The sequence below is a fragment of the Rhincodon typus genome, chromosome 4, assembly GCF_021869965.1.
Source record: "Rhincodon typus isolate 14 chromosome 4, sRhiTyp1.1, whole genome shotgun sequence".
NCBI lineage: Eukaryota > Metazoa > Chordata > Chondrichthyes > Orectolobiformes > Rhincodontidae > Rhincodon > Rhincodon typus.
In genome coordinates, this window is record NC_063335.1 from 64,969,233 (window position 1) to 64,993,655 (window position 24,423).

The 24,423-nt window shown below is 41.0% G+C and overlaps 1 protein-coding gene across 1 annotated transcript in view; it reads left to right on the forward strand.

Annotated features, from left to right (window-relative positions):
* st18 (ST18 C2H2C-type zinc finger transcription factor) overlaps window positions 1-24,423 on the forward strand; it is a 153,511-nt gene that overhangs the window by 117,526 nt on the left and 11,562 nt on the right. Inside the window, exons 13-16 of the mRNA XM_048596120.1 lie at window positions 815-883; window positions 3,426-3,488; window positions 3,581-3,664; window positions 12,765-12,986. Coding sequence (XP_048452077.1) covers window positions 815-883; window positions 3,426-3,488; window positions 3,581-3,664; window positions 12,765-12,986 — 438 coding nt within the window. The remainder of the gene's footprint in view (window positions 1-814; window positions 884-3,425; window positions 3,489-3,580; window positions 3,665-12,764; window positions 12,987-24,423) is intronic.

Genomic DNA, 24,423 nt, shown 5'->3' on the forward strand with positions numbered 1-24,423 from the left:
TTGTCTCGGATTCTCCAGCATCTGCAGTTCCTACTATCTCAGGATATATCCCTTGACTTTATTTTAGTATCGCTATATATGCATCCATTAAAATTCAAAAGTACTATGAAGTTTTATTTATTTATTTAGCGAATGCAACTTCCCAGAGCCAAATGATTGCCTTCTCACTTGTTGAGTTTAAGGCGATTAGTCTACCACTTAATGTAGGGACAAAAGGGACACTCCTCAGTAAGATGTTTCACCACAAAGACACAAGTAGTTTGTACTGAGCTTCCAGCAGTGGAGGCTGTCTTCATAGAGACCGTTGCTTGTCCTGAATATGTTTCTCAAGGACCACTCTCGCATACATAGTTCAACACCTGCCATTAAACAGATGGGGTTTGTCTTGAGGACCTTGTTAGTAACTAAGCAGTAATAGATAAATAATATTGTATAATCTAATAATACATTTCAGAAAAGTAGTTTGTGGTGAAAGGTCATGTACATTAAACCGCTCGCTCAGTGTTCATAGCTAATTAAATATTTGTTATCATTCTGAATTCAATAAGGAAATTAGCTATAACCTGCAACAAATTAATCTGTTAACAAGTGCATCACAATTCACAATAATGATCAAAATTTGCATCTTTTACAAATCAATGAAATAGTCAGAAACAAATATCCCATCATATAATTGGGTCATCTGAATCTAAAAACAAGTCTTTACTTGCAGGTAAAGGTTTCTCCAATATATAACATTTTTTTTCTTGTTTAGAAAATGCAAATATATGATTAGTAAAATAACGGAAAATATATATTTGCTTTCCTTTTGCAGTGTGTCTGGTTGTCCTTTGGCTGACAAGAGCCTTAAGAGCCTTATGGCAGCCAGCTCCCAGGAATTGAAGTATGCTTTAAACTTTATTTTATATAATTTTCCAATAGCTGTCCATAGCTGTTGTTAATGGCTTGAGTGACTGATAGGAGACATGATTACCACAGGGAGTGTTCTTTTTCTGTTTTTGGCATGTTAAAGATTAAATTTAAAGTGTTCAATAACCAAGTGTTATGGAGAAGGGGAGGTTAAATGAAAGAAAATTCCTGATACTCACTTTATAAACAACAAGTAACAATTTATTTATTTAACCCTAACAGTGAGTAAATTAACAGAACTACTAACAAACTGAATATTTTCCCCTTAACTCCTATCTATTCCCAACTGAATAAAATTCTACAGGTATGCTGTTCCAATAAACACCAGTCCCTCTTATATAAACCCAAGTATTCAGAAAATAAATTAAAACTTAGTCTCTCAAAGTTATACATGCCTTTCTTCTGCTGTTCTCAACTTATAAATGCCTTTCTCCTGCTGATCCTGCTGTCAGGGATGTTTTCTCTGTGAAGTCTTCTGTGAGGACTCTTAGCTAAAAGTGCCATGGCACTTTTTATGGATAGGTGGTACTTTCTTAGTGAGCTTAGCAATTTCTTGTGAGAGCTAGATGCTTATTTCTCAGATGGCAGTTCGCTCTCCCACCCCGATTTTCAAAAATCCCCTCTCCTTATCTACCTTGGATGATATATCAATGTTCTTACAATAACTTTAGTCCAAGGTTGTCAAAACCATCAGACTTAAATTCAATTGGCTTTCAATCACTGAGTGCTTGGTTTAAATTAATTGGCTGATTCCAGCTAGTTGCCAAAACATCAAAACAAGCCTAAGGTTTCCAATCACACAGCCAATTGATACATGTTTCAATTTCAGAACTAACCGTATCCCTTTAGCTATATACAGGCACAGACAAGCTCATTACCTCTGAAAGGGGCTATGCACTCTTCCACCCCCCCACCTTATCATTTTCTTTCACAAACAAATTCTAGCTTTCTGCCTTCCAATTCACAATTTCACAATTTTGTAACACCAAGAATTTTTAAAAAATAGATCCTTCAAGAAATTCTTCGTTGCTTTCTAACAATACTTATTAATTATTGTAGTGACCTGTGAGTTAAAAGTACGCTTTGAATTGAGAGGTTATTTATTTAGATGAGAAAACAACACAGTATAATTTAATTGTAAAAAAAAATGTTTGGCGTAAGATTGGGAATAGATTCAGATTCAATTGTCTTCATTTTCAGATTGCCACTCATTATGGAGGATCATCAATTTAAAATAAAGCTCCCTTCAAAAAAGCAATGAAATAAATAACATGCTACATTAAGTATAGACACATCTTTAACAAAACATGGGTACAGGAATGTGAATTAGCACAATGTGTTCCTCGCATCTTACTTACTAATATTAGCCATGGTTTTTGAGGAGCAATAGTGCAGAGTGGAAGTTAGCTGTTTCACTACAGTAAAGGAGAACACACAGGTTGAATATTCCTCTGAGGTCTTTAGGCAATATCTCATAGTCCAAGAACAAGAATAAAAATGGAAAATGTTGGGAGCAAACAGCAGGTTAGAGAACATCTACGGCAAGAGAACAACAGAGTTAATGCATCAGGTTAGTCCCTTTTTGTTAAAACCTTTTTTTCACTGAGGCTGATGTCTCTGCAGCTGATTGATCAGACCTGCAGTAGACTCAAAAATATCGTTAATTTCATTGTGTGTGGATCGTGAAAGGATCAAACATACATTCAGCCCACTTTTTGGCAGTGATTGGGGGTATTCAAATGTTTTTCTTGTGGATCACCTCCAGGAATCAAGTTTTGTTTGATAAAGAATTCTCACTCCCAGGTGAACAAAAGCCCTGAATCACATCTGGACATACGTTTAAGTAATTTTAAGCAATTAACTTCTAAGGAAGTAACTTTCAAAATATGTGCATAAATATTTACAGCTCCCTCTCTAGTTCATGAAGTAGCAAATTCTATGTTGATTGCAATTAAATTTTAAACTACAGGTATTATCCTTGTGTTTGATGAAGATACTAACTTCTGAAGGTTTCATCGTATGACTTCCCACCTCCAGCTACCCCAACCTTTCAACAACCTTATCTTTCATCTCCAGTGTTGGTTTAGCTAATATATTTTTAAAAATCAAGGAATTGTTCATTTTTTTAGAAAGCCTATTCAATAGTTTTTTTCTGGGTTGCTCACAGCAGTGTCCAATCTTGGTAGTTTGCCATTCTAGAGTTCAGTATTTAAATATTAGCTTCACAAGATAAAACAAAGGCTCAAGTTTATTCAAGGCAGACAAAAACCAAGTTATGCAGCACATCTTGATAATTTTTTGAACATCAATTTAGCTGTTTCTTTTTTGCCAAGTGGAGGGTATAAAGTTCACGTGGTTTAAAGATAATGTATATTCATCAGCGCTGACAATTATTTACTTTGTTCTTAAAATCTGCTGATAAACAATTTAATGGATCAGATGTTGGTCGAACAATTGAAGGAAGTTTTAATAGACAGTATATTTATGTTTAAGGTATTTTTCTCTTATTATACTAGGTGCCCAACACCTGGTTGTGATGGCTCTGGTCATGTGACTGGAAATTATGCTTCACACAGAAGGTAAGTAAAATAACACACCAAAAGACACAAAGGCTGTGTTAATAAAAGTCAGATATTCCATATGTGAATTTACAATCAATTTTATCTTGCAGCCTCTCCGGATGCCCACGTGCAAAAAAAGGTGGAATTAAACTGGCATCCAGTAAGGATGACAAAGAAGACTCAGAGTTGGTCAGGTAGGAAGGCAAAAAATAGCTCATTATTTGGAAATTTTGCTAATTGATCAGAGTTAGTCAGGCAGGAAAGCGAAAAAAACAGCTCATTATTTGGAAATTTTGCTAATGATGACTTTGGCATCACTTTTTCAAAAAATTGTCTTTGTTTAGTCTTTAGGCAGTAAATTTTAAGATTTATTTCTTGGATCTAGTCTACAGATGATGTTTTAGCATATGTTGCAGATAAACCATGAGACCTTTTTAATATCCTTTTACCCCACTGTGAATTAAAGTTTGGAGTAGCTTCGAGGCACCCTGAGCTTGTTAAGGTTAGTTATTCAGGTCAGTTGTCCCTGAGCAGTAATGCTCTGACATGGAGGATTGTGATTCCAAGTCTTACTTCAGAGATTGGAGCACTGAAATGTAGGCTTCAGTGTATTGTTAAGGGCCTCATAAACTCGTCTTTCAGATGAAATATTAAAGTGAGGCCTTGTCTACCTTTCTCCGTGAATGTAAAAGATCCTTGACACTATTTGAAGAAGAATGTGGAGTTTATTTTTCCTGTTCAACTCTCAAAACACACAAAATAAAATCTGTTCACTATTGTATAGCTGTTTGCTGGACCTTCTATGTAAATTAACTACTGTGTTTCCTGCATCACAATTACAATTAGACTTCAAAAGTTGTCCAATGACTGTAAAGTGCTTCGAGACACCTTGGGGCTCTGAAAAGCACTACAAAAATGCAACACCTTCTTTATAGACTTTAAAAGTAAACAAAATATATTACTTGATATCTATAATTTTATCTTTTGTCAAAAGATGCTGTAAAATATGCAGTATGATGAATCGCATGTGGGAGTCACCATGAAATCATTTTTTTCAGAGTAGGATTTGTCCTGTTACCTAACAGTAAGTAATAACAACTTACATTTATATGGTTCTTTTAAGATAAAGAATAAATCCACAGATACATTACAAGAGAAGCAGATGGACAAACAAATACCAAACCATAAACAAAGAGGTTGGGAAAAGTAATTGGAAGTTTAATTGATATAGTCAGTTTTAGGAAAATTTTTAAAAGCAAGCAATTTGTTTAGTGAGGGTGTTCCAAATTATAGACCATGTTCACCTGATCAAGTGATGGGAAATGGAAAGCAGGAAGACCAAAAGTCTTGAGGGTACTACAAAATGATGATGGAGCAGCTATAAGTTTGAAGAAGGTTAAAAGTTAACATGGTTAACATGGGGCAAGAGCATAGGACTTGAGTGTTGATTTTCCGTGTCAGTGGGGAGAACAGCAGTGGGATAATTATGAGCTCCACAAATCTGACCAGGGAAAAAGAAACCTGGAACTTTGATTTTTGTACCAGAGTGAAGGACGTCCCTGGGAATTAGGCAAGCTAACCTCTGAACAAGTGCATAGGCAATTGAGTGTGGATGGTGTATGGCCTGTCTCAATGCACCAACATTGTGTAGAAGATTAATTTTTTAAAAATTGAAGCCAAAGAAACAACCATTCTTCCCACACTCCTCCCCCTACACATACCTTCCATCCATACCAATCTGTTGTACTTCATACTGTCTACCCACTTCACATAACCTCTCCTCATATCCTTTATGCTAACATGTGCATCTGCACCCACACTACCATGGCTATTTATAGCCACTATGCCAAATTAATGCCAACCCATGTCCCCACAAACCACCCTTTGCCCTTTCACCTAACATGCCAACTAATTTAGTATCCATCATGGACAGGATTCCTGCAGAGGTAAGGAAAAATAATGTTTTATTAAATAAGTTTGTAAGCATATTGTAGACTTTGGAAGTACTCTCATGAACAAAATCTAAATGCAATTCAATAAAATCTTATAAAAATAAGCCTTAAATGCTTTGACAAGATCGATTCTTATCCCATTACAATGCAGGCTTAAAGAACCAAATGGCCGAATTCTCCTCAAAAGTCCTATTTTCCAATGACAGGCTTAACAGGTCCTTTTGACAGCTTGATTGTTCTGGAACAGTTTGAGTGTTCTTTGACAACTTGGGAAGCTGAACAGTTAAAATGAGGGTATGCAATTTTTAGGCATATTCTTGTTTACCTTTAACCATTCAAAAGTAATATTCAACTCAACCAAAGGGCACATGATACTCACCAAAGACGCATGACCCCCTCAGAGGTATTATACAACCACATTAAAGAGTCTTCTTATTCCTCAAAAGGGGTACACTAGCTATCCAAACAAATCCATAAAATTCAAGTCTGCTCTTAGTTGGGCTAGTGTGCACACATCAGGTTCCATCCAGTAGGGATGCCAAAATTCCACATCATTTGAGGCAGATGATAATTTAAATGGCCAACTATCTCGACTAAACTTTCAGAGGCATTATTTGGCCTGACTCCACTCTCTCTCCTGTCAAAATGGAAAGAGCTATTTGTGGACAGGATTTATGAACTCAGACAACTTCTGCCATTTCTATTATAATGGACAGGATCTCTTGTAAAAGAAATCAGTGCTTCAATGTCTATGGTGAAATGATAGCCAATGCATTTGAGCAAAATTTGAGCCAGTTAGAATTTCAACTCTGAAGCTCAACTCCATGTGCAAAAATACATCAATAATTTTCCTGGCATAGTTCAGTTGAACATTTCATGAGGGAGGAGGGTGGAGTCAGTAGAAAAGATGCAGAGTTTCAAGAAACAAAGAACAACAGTCTTTTTTTCATCCATTTATGGAATATGAGTATTGTTGCCTAGGAAATTTATTGCTTGTTCCATATTAGCCAAACAGAGGTAGGAGTCAAACACATTGTTGTGGGTCTGGAGAAGACCAGCTAGAGATGGTATATTTCCTTTGCTGAAGGACATTAGTGAACCAGATGGGGTTTATAAGAATCAAGAGTATTTATTCGTTTGCATGTATTCCAGTACTTTTCTGAAATTAAGTTCAAATTTCATTATTTGCTAGCATGTGATTTGAACCCCTGCCCCTAGTATATGAGCCTGACGTTTTGCATTCCTCATCAAGAACGTTTCTATTACACCACTGCCTCCCCTCGGAATAAGTTGTGACTCTTCCAAGACATGATTGCCGGCTGCTGACCAGATAGCATGGAGATAGTAGTGGGGTTGAGAGGGATGGTGAGTTGGAAGAACTCCATGCTATCACCATTGATGTGAAAATTGATATTCTGCACGTATATTATGCCATTAAGTGCAGCATGTATGTAAGGAAAAGATGGGCTGAAGTTTATTAGTTGGAATTTGAGTATGGCCTGTGATCAGAATAACCAATTTCCAACTATGTCTTAAAGAAGACTTTGGGCTGAATTTTATCAAAAACCAGCCAAGTATCAGTTTAGGAGCATTTCATGAAGGATTTCCCTCTGTGATTCCCAGTGAGTTCTCATTCAATTATACAACACTTCCCTTGTTATGAACCAGGCCTCTATGGTGCCATACTTGCATTATTATGTGTTCACCTGTAGCAGAAGTACTCATCATTGACAGAACCTTTCAGATGTCCAGTAAAGATTCCAAATTTAAAGCCCAGCTATGCACCAGATCAATTGTTGCCAATGTAGCCCTTCAGCGTACACATAGTGGGAGGGGAATTTAAAAAATACTTCCTATGGGCACATAGGTGAAACCACATTGCCAATGCGAGCTCGTGTTTGTAACTACAAAGTATAGCTGGAACTAAGTCCATGATACCATGGCTGACTTAACTGAACAGGCTAGAGAAATAACAGGAAATAATAGTGATAGGGTATTCTACAGCTAGGAGAGCAGGCAGTGTTTCTGCAGTGGCAGATGTGAATCCAGAATGGTAAATTGACTCCTAGATTCCAGAGTCAGTATATCACAGATTAGCTATATAGCACTTTGCGAGAGGATAATGAACATCCAGAAATCATCACCCATTGATCGAAAGAGAGAGTTAGAAAGAGGGATGAGGTTCTGCAGGAAGATTTTTGAATACCAGGAAAGAACTTAGCAAGCAACACCTGAAATGTAGTAGTCCCTAGATTGTTTTCAGGCCAAATTGTAGTGTGAGCAGCAATAGCAGGTTAGAGCAGATAAGTGCGAGAGAGACAGACAAGAGAGAGGCTGCTAAAAGGAGTACTTTGTAAGACAATGGGACTAAGTCCTGTGAATGTGGAACCTTGAAAGATGGTATCTGAACAGAGTCAGTAATAGTATTCTTCAGTTGATACTGCTATTGAGACTGTTTAAACTCAATTGGCAGAGGGATGAAAACCATACTGAAGCTTTTGTAAAAAGACACATGGTACACAGAACATTGGGAGAGACAGGAAGCACTGAAGTAAGAAATGGTAAGTTATTTTCCCTTTCTAATAGAACTATGGATATCCCTAAACCTGAAGGACTGCAACACCTCAAAATGACATTTCACGGCAATCTTATCCAGGGCATTTTTTTCTTGACTTATTTATGGGATGATTATGTCACAGACTGCGCCAAATGTATTATCCATCCTTATTGTCCACTTGAGAATTGGTGGTGAACCACTGCAATCCATTTGGTGTAGGTAGAGCCCCAGTGCTGTTAGACAAGGATATTTGCACCCACAGCTCTAAAGAAATGGTGATATACTTTCAATTCAGGATGATGAATGGCTTGGAGAAGAACTTGTACAGTGTTCCCTTGTATGTGGTAGCCTTGTTCTTCTAGATGGAACTGGTGAAGGGTGGAAGATGCTATCAAAGGAGCCTTAGTGAATTTCTGCAGTGTATCTTGTAGATAGTATACACTGCAGCTGCTAGGCACGAGTGAACAGGTTATTGCTAAGAAGGTGCTGCTTGTTAGCACTGCTGATGACATCTTCCAACATTTTACTTATGATCAGGAGAAGAGTGATGGGCGGTAATTGGCTGGGTTGGATTTCTCACGCTTTTTGTGTACAGGACACACCTGGGCAGTTTTCCACATTGTCGTGTAGATGCCAGTGTTGGAGCTATACTGGAACAGCTTGGCTAACGTTTCGGCTAGTTTTGGAGCAAAAGTCTTCAGTGCTATTGCCAAAATGTTGTCAGATCCCATATCCTTTGCCTTCAGCCATTTCTTAATATCAAATTAGGATTGGCAATAGATCCCAAGGCATTGTGCCCACATGCAATAAAGGAATAAATAAATTACGAAGTTTCAGTATAGGTTAGTTTTGCAGTGCATATATGTAAACATACTAAGCATAGCAAATACGATTTGTGAGCTTCTGGTGCAGCAAGGGAAGATGAGGTTGTACTGATTATGCAGATCAAGAGGGCAGGTCTGAGCATTAAATATACCTGAATGCAAGGGCTGATTTCTTCCCACTGGAGGCAGGAAGCAAGTGTCAGGATTAATTCCAAAAGCAGTGTCAATAGTGAAGCTTTTATACTTTGGATCGGGGAATGGCCTAGAGTCATTCCTGCTGCCTCTGCTGCAACTGAAGCAACTATGTTAAAAGACCAACATCCATTGCCAGAATCATTCGCCCAGTTCTTTGAGTCTGCTATAAACACCCCCCTCACCCCCTAACGTCAACCATTATAACCAGTTACCGATTATCCAGCTTAGAAAAGGAACTCCATACCTTGTCAAAACATTTGAAAGTGATTTAAAAGCTTGTAAATCTGTAAAATAAATAAACATCACTTGAAAGGCATTTCCAGAAACTTGTAAGTCTATGAAAGCCATCAAGTTCACATCCCCCAGAACAGCTAATTAAACAGCCACATTACAGATTTCATTCGTGCATTTGAAGGCAGCCCAAAGTCAATGCATCTGTCAAAGCTTTCAACAGTTTGGGGATGGAATGGGCCATGACCTTTACCACCTTAAAGGACAAGAGTAGCAGATATACAGGAACATCAACGCCTGCAAGTTCTCCTCCAAGCTACATGCCTTCCTGACTTGGAACTAAATCACCATTCAGTCACTGTCACTGGGTCAAAACCCTGGAACTCCTTTTCTAACAGTACTGTGAGTGCATCTGCACTTGTATGAACGATATTAGCCTAGCCAGTTATGACCAATGATCCCCACAAATGAATTAGAAGGAGGTATTGGGGCCAATTGGCAATCTGAAAGGGGATCTATAGTTGGACGTCAAGAGAATGACTGAACTACTAGCTGTGTATTTAGCAATTTACCTTTACCAAGGAATAATATGCATAATAAAAGACACTGGATGGGCTAAAGATTAAGAAAGTACATTTATAAGGCAGTATGGCTACACTTGATAAATCGTTAGGGCCAATGGGATGTAACCAAGGACATTGAGGGAAGTAACAGGAAATTGAGGAGGCACTGACCTATATTTGGTGGTGTTGTCAGAGAAGTCAGGAATTGTGAATATTGAATCCTTGCTTCAAGCAGATGATAAAATTATCTCAACAAATTACAGACCATTCAATTTAATTTCAGAGATGGAGAAATTTTTAGAATTGATAAACCAGGAAAAACTTAAAAACCACTTGGGCAGAAGTTAATTAATTAAGGAAAGCCATCAGGCAAATGTTAAGAGCAAAATTAACTAACTAATTTAAGTATTTTGAGTCTTGGGCAGTGTTTTCTTCCTGTGTCCTCTACACAAAAAGCAGGAGAAATCCAGCCCAGCCAATTACCGCCCATCATTCTTCTCTTGATCATAAGTAAAATGTTGGAAGATGTCATCAGCAGCGCTAACAAGCAGCACCTTCTTAGCAATAACCTGTTCACTCGTGCCTAGCAGCTGCAGTGTATACTACCTACAAAATACACTGCAGAAATTCACTAAGGCTCCTTTGACAGCATCTTCCACCCTTCACCAGTTCCATCTAGAAGAACAAGGCTAGCACATACAAGGGAACACTGTACAAGTTCTTCTCCAAGCCATTCATCATCCTTAATTAAAAGTATGTCGCCATTTCTTCCTTGATAATGACAAAATTGCAAAGTACACAACTACTTAATCATTTATGCCACAAAAACAAAGTTGCTGGAAAAGCCCAGCAGGTCTGGCAGCATCTGTGAAGGGAAAAACAGAGGTTCACATTTTGGGTCCGGTGACCCTTCCTCAGAACTTCCTCAGAACAGATGCTGCCAGACCTGCTGGGCTTTTCCAGCAACTTTATTTTTGTTCCTGATTTGTAGCATCTGCAGTTCTTTGGGTTTTTATCAATTATGCCCTTCGCCTACAACCATAGATCCCCTGTCAAATTGGCCCACTTTATGATTCATTCATGCGATGTTGGCATCTCTGACTGGACAGAGAGGATGTTTGAGGATAATACAGTCGGTGGTAGATGTGCTGTATATGGATTTTCAAAAGGTATTCAATAAAATATCAAACAACAAACTTGTCAGGAATATTGAAGCCCATGGTCTAACAGAGGCAGTGGCAGCATTAAGATGAAGGAAGGTTTATCACAGATTTCCCAGACTTGGAAAATTTCACAGCTTTGAATCAAAGAATCCCCACAGTGTAGAAGCAGGCCATTTGGCCCATCAAGTCCACACTGAACTTCCAAAGAGCATCCCACCCAGACCCATCCCATCCCTGTAGCCCTGCATTTCCCATGATTAATCCACCTGGCCTGCATTTCCCTGGACACTATTGGAAATTTAGCAGGGCCAATCCACCTTTAGACTGTGGGAGGAAACCGGAGAACCTAGAGGAAACCCACACAAACATGGGGAGAATGTACGAACTCCACTCAGACGGTTGACTTGGGCTGGAATCAAAACCAGGTCCTTGGTACTGTGAGGAAGCAATACTAACCACTGAACCACCATTTGCAAATGATGTAAAACTTGGAATTAATGAGAACAGTGAGCAAAATAGTGATAAACATCAAAAGAACATAAACAGGCAACTGGATTAGGTCAACACATGTCAGATAAAATTTAGTGCTGAGAATTGTGAATTGGTACATCTAGTTGAAAGAATTAGCAGAGGCATTTAAAAAAAAACAAAGGGTACAGTTGTAAAGGGTGCGCAGGAACAAAGAGCTCTGGAGGCCGATGTGTAGAAATTATTGAAAACGACAGGGCAGTTTGAGAAAGTGATTTAAAAAATGAGATTGCGGGCTTCTTAAATATTGACTTAGGGTAAAACAAGGAGGGAGATATGATGATCCATTAAAAACCACTGGTTCGGTCTCCATTTGAATATTTGGTAGAATTCTGGATATCACACTTAAGGAAGGATGGAAGTCTTTAAAAAGAGTGCAGAAAAGATTTATAGGAATTAATTCCAAGAATGAGAGATACCAGATTCAATGATTGAATTAGAAATACTGGAATTGTTTTCCTTAGAGAATAAAGAAGATTTGGAAAAGCTGTTCAAAATCATGAGCGGTCAAATCAAAATAAATAGAGACAAATTATTATAATTGTTGAAAGGTAAGAATCAAAGGATGTTGATATAATGATGATAATATAATGACAGTGGAGCCAATGAAATGATCAGCCTAGAAGGGGAGGTGATGGCCTAGTGGTATTATTGCTGGAATGTTAATCCAGAGACCCAGGTAATGTTCTGGGAACCTGGGTTCAAATCCTGCCATGGCAGATGGTGGAGTTTGAATTCAGTAAAAATCTGGAATTAAGAGTCTAATGATGACCATGAATCCATTGTCAATTGTTGGAAAAGCCCATTTGGTTCACTCATTTTAGGGAAAGAAATCTGTTATCCTACCTGGTCTGGGCTACATATGATTCCAGATCCACAGCAAGACTCTTGATATCCCTTTGCGCAATTAGGGTTGGGCAACAAATGCTGGCCTAGCCTGCAAATCCCACAGCCCGTAATGAATAAAAAAAAGGGTGAATGGCAAAAGAATCAATGGCGGGATGAGGAACTAGCTAAGATTGTGGTGGTGGTAGATTATGGCTTTCAAAAAGGAACTAGAAGAGCACTGAAAGAGATACAATTTTCAGGGTTATGGAAATAGGGCTGAGATGTATGTCCTTGCAGAGAGGCAGCATGGGTATCTCAATCCTACTAGCCTTCTTTAGTGCTGTAGCCATTTTATGATTCTTTGATTGTAAGTTGACACAATTTTCTGCATGTGGCCTTAAACAATGATCTATGGATAAGGTGATTTATAGTGAATTTTTCTGTTTTTCTAAGGTGCCCAGTGATAGGTTGTGATGGGCAGGGTCACATATCTGGGAAGTACTCATCACATCGCAGTGCATCAGGTTGCCCTTTAGCTGCAAAGAGACAAAAGGAAGCTTCTCTGAATGGATCCCAATTCCCTTGGAAATCTGGCAAAACAGAAGTTACATCCTGCCCTACACCAGGCTGCGACGGATCTGGTCACATTAATGGCAGCTTTGTCACTCATAGAAGGTAAGTATGGGAACAGTCTTGCTGTTAATCCTGCAATAAAAATGCATGTATTTTGTAGCCACATTTGTACTGAGTAAAATCAGAATGCAAGATCTGTTGAGCATTGTACTTCATACTTCAATGCAGATTAATTTCTTCCATTTTCATTTACTTCTATAAAATGTATTTTGTTTGGAAAATCCTAATACATTTGCAAATTAAAATTATTTAAGAAATGAATTATATTTGTTTCATATTTACAAGGTGAGTCAGAATTGGAATAAATGTAAAAGATGCTATAAGACAAGAGACAAAGAGGAACCGTTATGACCTGGGATAGGAAAAGCTTTCTTATTGTGAGCACTTAAAACACAGATTAATATCTTTCAGCACTTTTGAAACCCATGCAATAACTCATTTACATCAAATGTTTTCTGGAATATGTAGCCCCCTTTCAGATAAATTGAACCTGGATAATCAACTACTTATGGAGCTGTTCAAGTTAGCTGCAGAATGATGGATTGTATCATTGACATTTGAGCAATTATTGGTTGCAAAATATACCCAACAACAACAAGAGAAAATGTTAATAATCAGAAGGATAATTGACTGGCAGTACTTCTGTATACAGGAGTGATACTTCTGGAAGTGTTTAATTTTAACTTCGAACCCAATGAATACTTATGTCATCACATAAACAAGGAAACCTTTCACCGCCCTACCTCAACTGATGAAGCAGTACTCCATGTTGAACATATTTGAAAGCAGCAAGTAATGTAAATCATGAACAATACCTCGTTAGAAACACAACTGATAGATCTGGCTCAGAGATAGTAGGAACTGCAGATGCTGGAGAATCCGAGACAACAAGGTGCAGGGCTGGATGAACACAGCAGGCCAAGCAGCATCATAGGAGCAGAGAGGCTGACGTTTCGGGCCTAGACCCTTCATCAGAAAAGGGGGAGGGGAAGGGGGTTTTGAAATAAATAGGGAGAGAGTGGGAGGCGGATAGAAGAGGGATAGAGGAGAGGATAGGTGGAGAGGAAACAAACAGGTCGAAGAGGCGGGGATGGGGCCAGGAAAGGTGAGTGTAGGTAGGGAGTTAGGAAGGGGATAGGTCAGTCCAGGGAGGACGGACAGGTCAAGGGGGCGGGATGAGGTTGGTCGGTAGGAGATGGAGGTGCGGCTTGAGGTGGGAGGAGGGGATAGGTGGGAGGAAGAACAGGTTAGGGAGGCAGGGACGAGCTGGACTGGTTTTGGGATGCGGTAGGGGGAGGGGAGATTTTGAAACTTGTGAAATCCACATTGATACCATTGGGCTGCAGGGTTCCCAAGCGGAATATGAGTTGCTGTTCCTGCAACCTTCGGGTGGCATCGTTGTGGCACTGCAGGAGGCCCAGGATGGACATGTCGTCTGAGGAATGGGAGGGGGAGTTGAAATGGTTCGCGACTGGGAGGTGCAGTTGTTTGTTGCGAACCGAGCGTAAGTGTTCTGCAAAGCGGTCCCCGAGTCTCCGCTTGGTTTCCCCGATGTAGAGGAAGCCACACCGGGTACAGCGGATGCAGTATACCACATTGGCAGATGTGCAGGTGAACATCTGCTTGATGTGGAAAGTCTTCTTGGGGCCTGGGATGGGGGTGAGGGAGGAGGTATGGGGGCAGGTGTAGCACTTCCTGCGGTTGCAGGGAAAAGTGCCAGGTGTGGTGGAGCTGGAGGGGAGTGTGGAGCGGACAAGGGAGTCACGGAGAGAGTTGTCCCTCCGGAAAGCAGATAAAGGTGGGGAGGGAAAGATGTCTTTGGTGGTGGGGTCGGATTGCAGATGGCGGAAGTGTCGGAGGATGATGCGTTGGATCCGGAGGTTGGTGGGGTGGTACGTGAGGACGAGGGGGATTCTTTTTTGGTTTTTATTGCGTGGACGGGGTGTGAGGGATGAGGTGCGGGAGATGTGGGAGACACGGTTGAGGGCGTTCTCGACCACCGAGGAGGGGAAGTTACGGTCCTTGAAAAACGAGGACAACTGAGATGTACGGGAGTGGAATGCCTCATCCTGGGAGCAGATACGGCGGAGGCGAAGGAATTGGGAATAGGGGATAGCATTTTTGCAGGAAGGTGGGTGGGAGGAGGAGTATTCTAGGTAGCTGTGGGAGTCGGTGGGCTTGAAATGAATATCGGTTTCGAGGTGGTTGCCCGATATGGAGACAGAGAGGTCCAGGAAGGGGAGAGAGGTGTTAGAGATGGTCCAGGTAAATTTAAGGTTGGGGTGGAAGGTGTTAGTGAAGTGTATGAACTGTTCGAGCTCCTCGTGGGAGCACGAGGCGGCACCGATACAGTCATCAATGTAACGGAGGAAGAGGTGGGGTTTAGGGCCGGTGTAGGTACGGAAGAGGGATTGTTCCACGTAACCTACAAAGAGGCAGGCGTAGCTTGGGCCCATGCGGGTACCCATGGCTACCCCCTTTGTCTGTAGGAAGTGGGAGGAATTGAAAGAGAAGTTGTTGAGTGTGAGGACGGGTTCGGCTAAGCGGATGAGGGTGTCAGTGGAGGGGGACTGGTCGGGCCTGCGGGACAGGAAGAAGCGGAGGGCCTTAAGGCCATCTGCATGGGGAATGCAGGTGTAGAGGGACTGGACGCCCATGGTAAAGATGAGGTGTTGGGGACCGGGGAATTGGAAGTTCTGGAGGAGGTGGAGGGCGTGGGTGGTGTCACAGATCTGGCTAATCCCTGAAGAGCTAGACTAAACCTCTGGCAGGTGATGAATCATAGAATCCATACAGTGTGGAAGTAGGCCATTCAGCCCATCGAGTCCATACCGATCCTCCAAAGAACATCTCATCCAGACCCACACTGACGTTGTCCCTGCATTTCCCATCCTAGAAACTGTGGGCAATTTAGCATAGCCAGCCCATCTAACCTGCACATCTTTGGACAGTGGGAGGTAACTGGGGTACCTGGAGGAAACCCACACAGACACAGGGAGAATGTGCAAACTCCACTCAGATAGTCGCCCAAGAGTGGAATCAAACCTGGGTTCCTGGCACTGTGAGGCAGCAGTGCTAACCACTGAGCCATCATGCCATATATGTGAGAAATAACTCAACTCAAAGGAAGATTCTATGGATGCTGGAGATCTGAAGTAATAGCAGAAGGTGTTAGAGAAACTTACTAGACGTGGCTACATTTGTGGATAGTAACAGAGTTAGCATTTAAAGTCCAATGACTCCTGGAGCTGAAGACAAATTGACAAGTCACAGAGTTTGTGCTATTGAAAATCAGAGAGAGACAAGTGGAACAGAAGGTGGCGTCCTGGAAAGATTAAGGGAGTGTCCTAGTCTCAACTATCTTTAGCTGTTTCACCAATAACTTTCCTTGCATCATGAAGCCGTGATCACTGATGGTTACACAATGTTAGCACCGTCCATAACTCTCAGATGCTGAGTTAGTCTATGACCAAATGCCGCAAGACCTGAACAATATTCAGCCTGGGCTGACAAATATCAAGTGACATTCAACCAAACAAATGCCAAGCAACTACCATTTACAGCAAAAGAGATTTTAATCATATTCCTTAACATTCAGTGGCATTACCATTGCTGAATACCCCATTATCAGTGTTCTGGGGCCATCAGCGACAAGAAACTGTACTGGACTAGCCACATAAGTACTGTGGCTACAAGTGCAGAACAGAGGCCAGGAATCCTACAGTGAGAAACACACCTCCTGGACACCACCTACAAGGCACAAGTCAGGAGTGTAATGGATTACAACCCACTTGCCAGGACAAATGCAGCTCCAACAACATTTAACAACCTGGACATCATGTAGGACAAAGCATCCTGCTTGATTGGCACATCAACAAACATTCACCCAATCCTCCCCAGATGCTCAGTAGCAACAGTATGCACCACCTACAAGATCCACTACAGAAATTCTCCAAAACTCCTTCCACAGCACCTTCCAAACCCACGACCACAATTATCGAGAAAGGCAAGGATATCACATATGGGAAAACTGCACTTGAAAGTTTCCGTCTGAGCCAGTAACCACCCAGGATTGGAAATATATCACTATTTCTTCACAGTTGCTAGGTCAAAATCCTGGAATTCCCTCCCTAATGGTATTGTGTTGTTATTACAGCACATGGACTGCAGTGGTTCAAGAAGGCAGCTCACCACCAACTTCTCAATGAATGAGTAAAATGTAGGGGAAATTAAAGATCAAAGATTTCGTAGAACATAAGGCAAAGGGAGTGGTAGTAGTAGTTGAGAAGGCAAGGAGGGTTTTTTTCCAGCACAAGGAATGGGAATAACAATATCAAAATGGAGGACAGAGTTCATAGTCTGAGGTTGTTGAACTCAAGGTTTGTTGAAGATGAGAACGACCTCAGCATGCGGAGGCAGATAGTGGTGGATGGGAACTGTTTAAAACCACGTTCAAAGAGGAAGTGGAGAGTCCTCAGGCTGCCCTGATGGGGTATAGAGGTGTATAGGAATTACATATTCAAAATAGAATCGTAGAATTCCTACTGTGTAGAAAGAGGCCATTGGGCCCATTGAGTCTGCACCAATCCTCCAAAGAGCGCACAACCCAGACCCAGCCTCTCTCCCTATTCCCCAACTCTGCATTTACCATAGCTAATCCACCTAGCCTGCACATCTTTGTACTGTGGGAGGAAACTGGAGCACCCAGCGGATGCCCACACAGATACAGGGAAAACATGCAAACTCCACATAGACACTCACCCAGGACTGAAATTGAACCCAGACCCCTGGCACTGAGGCAGCAGAGCTAACCACTGAGCCACCGTGCCAAAGAGAAAGTGGTTAGGGCCAGGAAACAGGACATTGTTAAAATGACATAGGGTGACAGAAGAATCACAAATGGAGATAGGACACGGGGAGCAAAAATGTTGTGGCCATGGTACATGATGACATAGATTAGAAAAAGGGATGAGGTCCTAAAAGCACAATGTAGAGAACAAGGAAGAAAGTAAAAAACGTAGGACCTCAAAGGTAGTTATTTCAGGATTATGACCAGTACCATGAACTAGTCAGAGTAGAAATATCAGGATTTTTTGAATGAACACATGGCCGAAAAGATGGTGTGAGGAGGAGGGTTTCAAATTTGTGGGGCATTGGGACCAGTTCTAGGGGAGCTGCGACCTGTACAAACTGGATGGGTTACACCTGGGCAGGACCAGGACTGATGTCCTTAGAGGGTTTTTGCTAGAGTATTTGGGGTGGGTTTAAACTAGTGTGGCAGGGGGATGGGAACCAGAGGAACAGGGCAGTAGATGAAGAAATTGAGGGAGAGGTAGAAACCAAGGCAAACATGACTAAGAACAAGAACAGGCAGGGAAATGCTGCTGAAAAGAGCAAGGGAGGTATCTGAAATGCTTGTGTTTCAATGTGAGAAGTATATAGGCAAGGTATATGAACTTAGAGCTTTGGTTAATACTTTGAACTATGACATTATTATAATTATGGAGACTTGGTTGAAAGAGGGACAGGATTACAACTGAATATCCCAGAGTTTAGATGTTTCAGATGTGACAGAAGGGGATGTAAAAGGGGTGGGAGAGTTGCATTACTGGTAAAGGAGTACCTCACAGCTGTACTGAGGGAGGATACATCAGAGGACTCATGCAGTGAGGCAATATTAGTAGAACTCAGGAATAGGAAAGGTGAAATCATAATGCAGGGAGTATACTACAGGCCTCCGAACAGCCAGCAGGAGATAGAGGAAAGAGTATGTACTCAGATTTTGGCACGATGTAAAAACAGCAGGGTTGCTGTTCTGGTTGATTTTAACTCCCCCTATATCGACTGGAACTCACTTCATGCTAGGGGCTTGGATGGGGCAGAATTTGTAAGGACCGTTCAGGAGGGTTTGTTTGATACAATATGTAAACAGTCCAACCAGGGAAAGGCTTATACTTGGCCTAGTATTGGGAAATGAGCCTGGCCAGGTAAGTAAAATTTCAGTGGGGGAGCATTTCGGGAATAGTGACCATAATACTATGAGTTTTAAGATAGGGATAACAGGAGTCCTTGGATGAAGGTGTTAAATTAGGGAAGGCAAACTACAACAAAATTAGGCAAGAACTCAAGAATTTTGATTGGAGGCGGCTGTTTGAAGGTAAATCCATATCAGACATGGGAGTATTTCAAACTGCAGTTGATAAGAGTTCAGGAGTGGCATGTTCCTGCAAGAATGAAGGACAGGCCTGGCAAGTTACATGAATCTTGGATGATCAGGGATGTTATGACCTTGGTCAAAAAGAAAAAGGAAGCATAACTAAGGTCTAGGAGGATGGGAACAAACAAAGCCCATGAAGTAAGTTAGGACAATAGGAAAGAACTTTAACAAGGAATTAGAGGGGCTAAAAGTCATCAGCAAACAGGATTAAGGAGAATCCCAAGGCTTTTTATACATATATATAAAACATGATAGTAGCCAGGGAAAGGGTTGGCCAACTCAAGGACAAAGGAGGGAATACATGTGTGGAGCAAGAAGAGGTAGGTGAGATCCAAAATGAATACTTTGTGTTGGTATTCACCAAAGACAAGGAATTGGTGGAGGATAATCTCAGGGAAGGGAGTGTTGAGTTTCTAAGCCAAGAGGTATTATGCATCTTAAAAAAGTATTAAGGTAGTTAACACCCGAGGTCCTGATGGGATCTATCCCAGAATACTGAGGGGGGCAAAAGAACAAATTGCTGGAGCATCGACAGACATCTTTGTATTCTCTTTGGCCACAGCTGAGGTCCCAGAGAACTGGAGAATAGCCAATTTTGTCCCATTGTTTAAGAAGGGTGCCAGGGATAATCCAGGAAATTACAGTGGTCAGGAAATTATTGAAAAAGATTCTCAGGGACAAGACGTATAGGCATTTAGAAGCAAATGGACTTATTAGCAATAGATAGCCTAGTTTTATGCTGGGGAGGTTGTGCCTCACTAACTAGATTGAGTTTTTTGAGGAGGTGACAAAGATGATTGATGAGGGAAAAGTGGTTAATGTTGCTTACATAGACTTCAGTAAAGCCTTTGATAAGGTCCTTCAAGGCAGACTGGCACTAAAGGTGAAGTTATATAATGTCGGGGTGAGCTGGCAGGATGGATACTGAACTGGTTTAGTCATAGGAGACAGCGGATAACGGTGGAAGGATGCTTTTTGGAATAGAGGGTTGTGACTCGTGTGTCCCACAGGGATCAGTGCTGAGACCTCTGCTGTTCATGCTCTCTATAAATGATTTGGAGGAAAATGTGGCTGGTCTAATTTGTAAGTTTGCGGGCAATATAAAGATTGGTGGAGTTGCAGATAGTGAAAAATATTGTCAAAGGATACAGCAGGATATAGATAGTTGGAGGCTTGGGCAGAAAAATAGCAGAGGGATTTTATTCCAAACAAATGTGAGGTGATATACTTTGGAAGGTCAAGTACAGGTTGAAATTGTACAGTGAATAGCAGAACCTTTACGAATATTGATATGCAGATGGATCTGGGTGTGCAGGTTCACAGATCACTGAAGGTGGTAGCACAGGTAGTAGATAAGGTAGTGAAAAAAGCCCATGGCATTGCTTGCTTCCATTGGAAGGGGCACTGAGTATAAGAATAGGCAAGTTATGCCGCAGCCTTATAGAACTTTAGTTAGGCCACACTTGGAATATTGCTCACAGTTCTGGTCACCACACAACCAGAATGATGTTGATGCTTTGGGGAGGGTACAGAAAAGGTTTACCAGGATCTTGCCTGGTATGAGGGATTTTAGCTATGAAGAAAGGTTAGATAGACTGGGTTTGTTTTCACTGGAACGCAGGAAGTTGAGGGGTGACCTGATAGAAGTTTATAAGATTGTGAATGGCATGGATAGAGTGTAAAGTATGAGGCATTTTCCCAGAGTGGAGGGGTCAAAAACACAGGGAACACAGGGAAGGTTAAAAGAGATGTGTGAGGCAAGTTTTTCACACAAAGGATGGTGAGTGCCTGGAACATGCTGCCAGAGGAGGTGATGGAAACAGACGTAATAGCAGCATTCAAGAAACACCTGGACAAATACATGAATAGGAAGGGAATAGAGGGATATGGATCCTGTAAGTGAAGACAGTCTTAGCATGGAAGGGCAAAATGTATCGGCGCAGGCGTGGAGGGCTGAAGGGCCTGTTCCTGTGCTGTTTTGTTCTTTGTTCTTTGTTCTAGTGTCAAGTTCGGTGGGACAGGAACAAGATGCTAGGGCAGTCCTGATTGTGCATTTTGGGAAGAAGGTAGAAGTGGATTATTCAGGATTGAAAGGTAAGAAACTGTGGAGGCAAGATCTCCAGAGGTGATGAAGTCAGTGACCATCCTCACAACAATGGTTTAATGTCCAGTGGTGGGATTATGGTCCGGGGAGATACGATGAAGTGTCTGAGAGTTGGCACTCAGCATTTGTAAATACCAGATAATAGCAGCACTATCTTTATCAGCAAGTTTGATAACAAAATCAGAGTTAGACCACAGCAAGTTCAGGGGGAAATAGGTTAAGATGCATAAGTAGACTAGAGAAATTCATGTTTCTGATGTCACGCTGACAGTTGTCAATGGAAAGAGGAGGTAAGAGGCCAGAGAGAGCACCTCAGATGGATGAGGTGTATCGGAGACAGTTGGAACTATTTTTAAATATTAATCTCTGTTTTGCTCTCCGCAATTGCTGCCAGATCTGCTGAAATTTCCCAGCACTTTCAAGTCAATGGTATCTTTGCAGTATTTGCTTTAACTTTAGTGATTAACTCACTTCTCTTTCAGAATATCTACCTTGAAGAAATTCTGCTCCTCTAATGGCTCTCCATTTGTCTGTTTCATCTTGTTGACTTTAATTTCATTCCATTTCCCTCCTACAATAAGATGTTTGCCAAAGCTTGCTTTCACAGCTCTGTCCCCATCTTCAGTAACTGTCTTCGGCAATGACTTACCTCATGTGGATTCTAATTAAATTCTCATCCTTCTTGTTTTTCCAACACTTCCCATATTTATGAGAGAGAATCTTACTTGAGCTCATCTTCACAAGTCTAATTGTCACAGATGCAGTTATCAATGGTGTTTAGTAAGTATGATGACTGTACGATGTTTGTTTCTACAAAGATACATCTTTATACTGAGGATGCTCTCCATTATGTTATATAGCGACATAGAAGCAAGAGGATGCAATTTGCCCCTGCAAGTCTGGTCCATCAATCAGTAAGATCATGGTTGATCTGTATGTGGTTTCCACTTTACTTTCTTGTGTGCACACATAACGCTTGATTCCCTATCAAAAATCCATCTCACTCAGCTTTAAATAAATGTAAAGACCCAGCTTCCACTACCTCCTGGTGAAGAAATTTCCACCCTAACAACCCTCTGATAGAAAAAAAACCTCCACATCTCTGTCTTAAAAGGGAGACCTCTTAATCTCAAACTATGTCTTCTAGTTTTAGTCACCCCTGCAAAAGGAAACATCCTTCAGGTATCCGCCCATTTCACTACTCTCAAGATCTTAGATGTTTCAATAAGACCTGTAGGGTTCTGGTTTGCAATCAATTATTTCCTGATTTTTAAGTGGTTCGAATCACCCACAGATTCCTGGTTCTAGACACTGGACTTATTTAGGGACTGTGAAATGAAGAAGGCTGTCAACAGGTATTTCAGAGCAAAAGTATCTCTGTGTTTATTTAGAATATGAAAGGTAACTATAATATAAGAAATGCAGGTAAATGCAATAGACCAGGAAATTGACACAATCAACTGTACAGAAGACCGTAATACTATTACAGACATGATTAGCTAGATTAAACACAGCTAGAAACCTAAAACCAACATTACAGAAACTTTAAAACTACGTTTTCCTCATTGGTGAGCTGAAATTCCTGATACCCCAAAGTTCCGACCTAGCTGGCAGGGAGGGGAAAGTGGGTGGTGTCAGTGCATGGAACTCCAAGCGTAGAAAGCTTGATTAAAGTGCACTCAATTGCTAAGGTTCATGCCGTCAATTCTCTTGGTTTGGAATAGGCTGTGTCTAATCGTTCTTGTTCTGGAAGCTCTGGTTGGAGTCTCCCTCTTGGATACCTTTTCTTCCAATGAGGCCCTTTGTCTGGCTTCCTGTTCTTGGTTCTCAGTTCAGCCTTGGTGGTTTTTGGTTCTGAAGTTGCTTGTTGGGGCTGGAAGCATGTGAGTAAGCTGTTTGTGCAGAAACTTGTTATTGAAAAAGGCTCCCTCTAGTGAGATTGTGGCTGGCAATTATTCTCGATATTTTCTTCTGAAGTAAATTGGCTTTCCGATGGTTAGAGTATATGTGAATGGGTTTTGATTGAGGTTGAAAGTCCAGTAACTCTGTAGGCGCTGTCAACTCTCTGTATACTGTCAGCATACTGTCTGTGCGGGGTAGCCCGAAGTGTAAAAGTAAGTTTTAGTTGATTGTCCTCTTAGACGTGTAAATTGAATTTCCATGTTGAATAATGGTTCCAGACAGCCATTTCAGTTCTGTGAGTTGTATTTGTGTATTCTCCACAGAACTCATTCCAGCTTCCATTTACCTTTTAAAAGTTTTGAAAAGTTCAGAGTTTTGTCTGATATTTTAGATATTGGAAAAAGCGCAGGGTTTTGTCCGGTATTTCAAATGATGGAGATTTTTGCTTGATGCTACATGTCTGCACTTCAGTACTGTGTGCCCTAGAGTATCACTCTGGGTGAGCAAAAATCATCAAGACCCAAAAGCCAACTCCCCAAATTACCTAACCCCAACACACACATTTCCTCCCTTGAGAGACAATGCATTGTCTTCTGAAAGGGAAAAAAGACTGGATTAGAGAAAATCACAACATACAGTACATAATACACATACACAATACTAGATGTAAACATTAAATACATTTTACACAATTTGTCTTTACACAGGAAAACAATGTAAAATCCCATCAAAGGTCCCCCCAGAAACACAATTTTCACACACATTACACATCTGGCCTGTTGTATGCTCTCTGGTGTTGGGATCTGCAGGCTAGATACCACATCTTCCAACTGATCTCCCTTAATTAAGTTAAACATAATTTCCCTATCTCAAAATCATGTTGGCTGTGCCTGACCTCATTATAATTTTTAAGTATCCAATTCTAAACCATTGCCTTGTGATAATGTTAGGTCAACTGGTCCATAGTTGCCTGTTTTCTGCCTCCCTTTTTTTGAATCAACTGGGGACCTTAAGAATTTAAGGCAATTGTAACATTATAACAAATGCATCTAATATATGTGCCATGGCTTCTTTTAAGGGCCCAGAATGCAGGTCATCCACTCCTGGGGACATATCAGCTTTTAGATTCAATAATTTTCCAAGCAGCTTTTCCCTGATAAAGTTGATTGTTTAGGGTCATCACTCCCAATCACCTCTTGATTTTCTGTTATTTTTGGGAAGTTTCCTAAGTCTCCTATCATGAAGACAAGCACAAA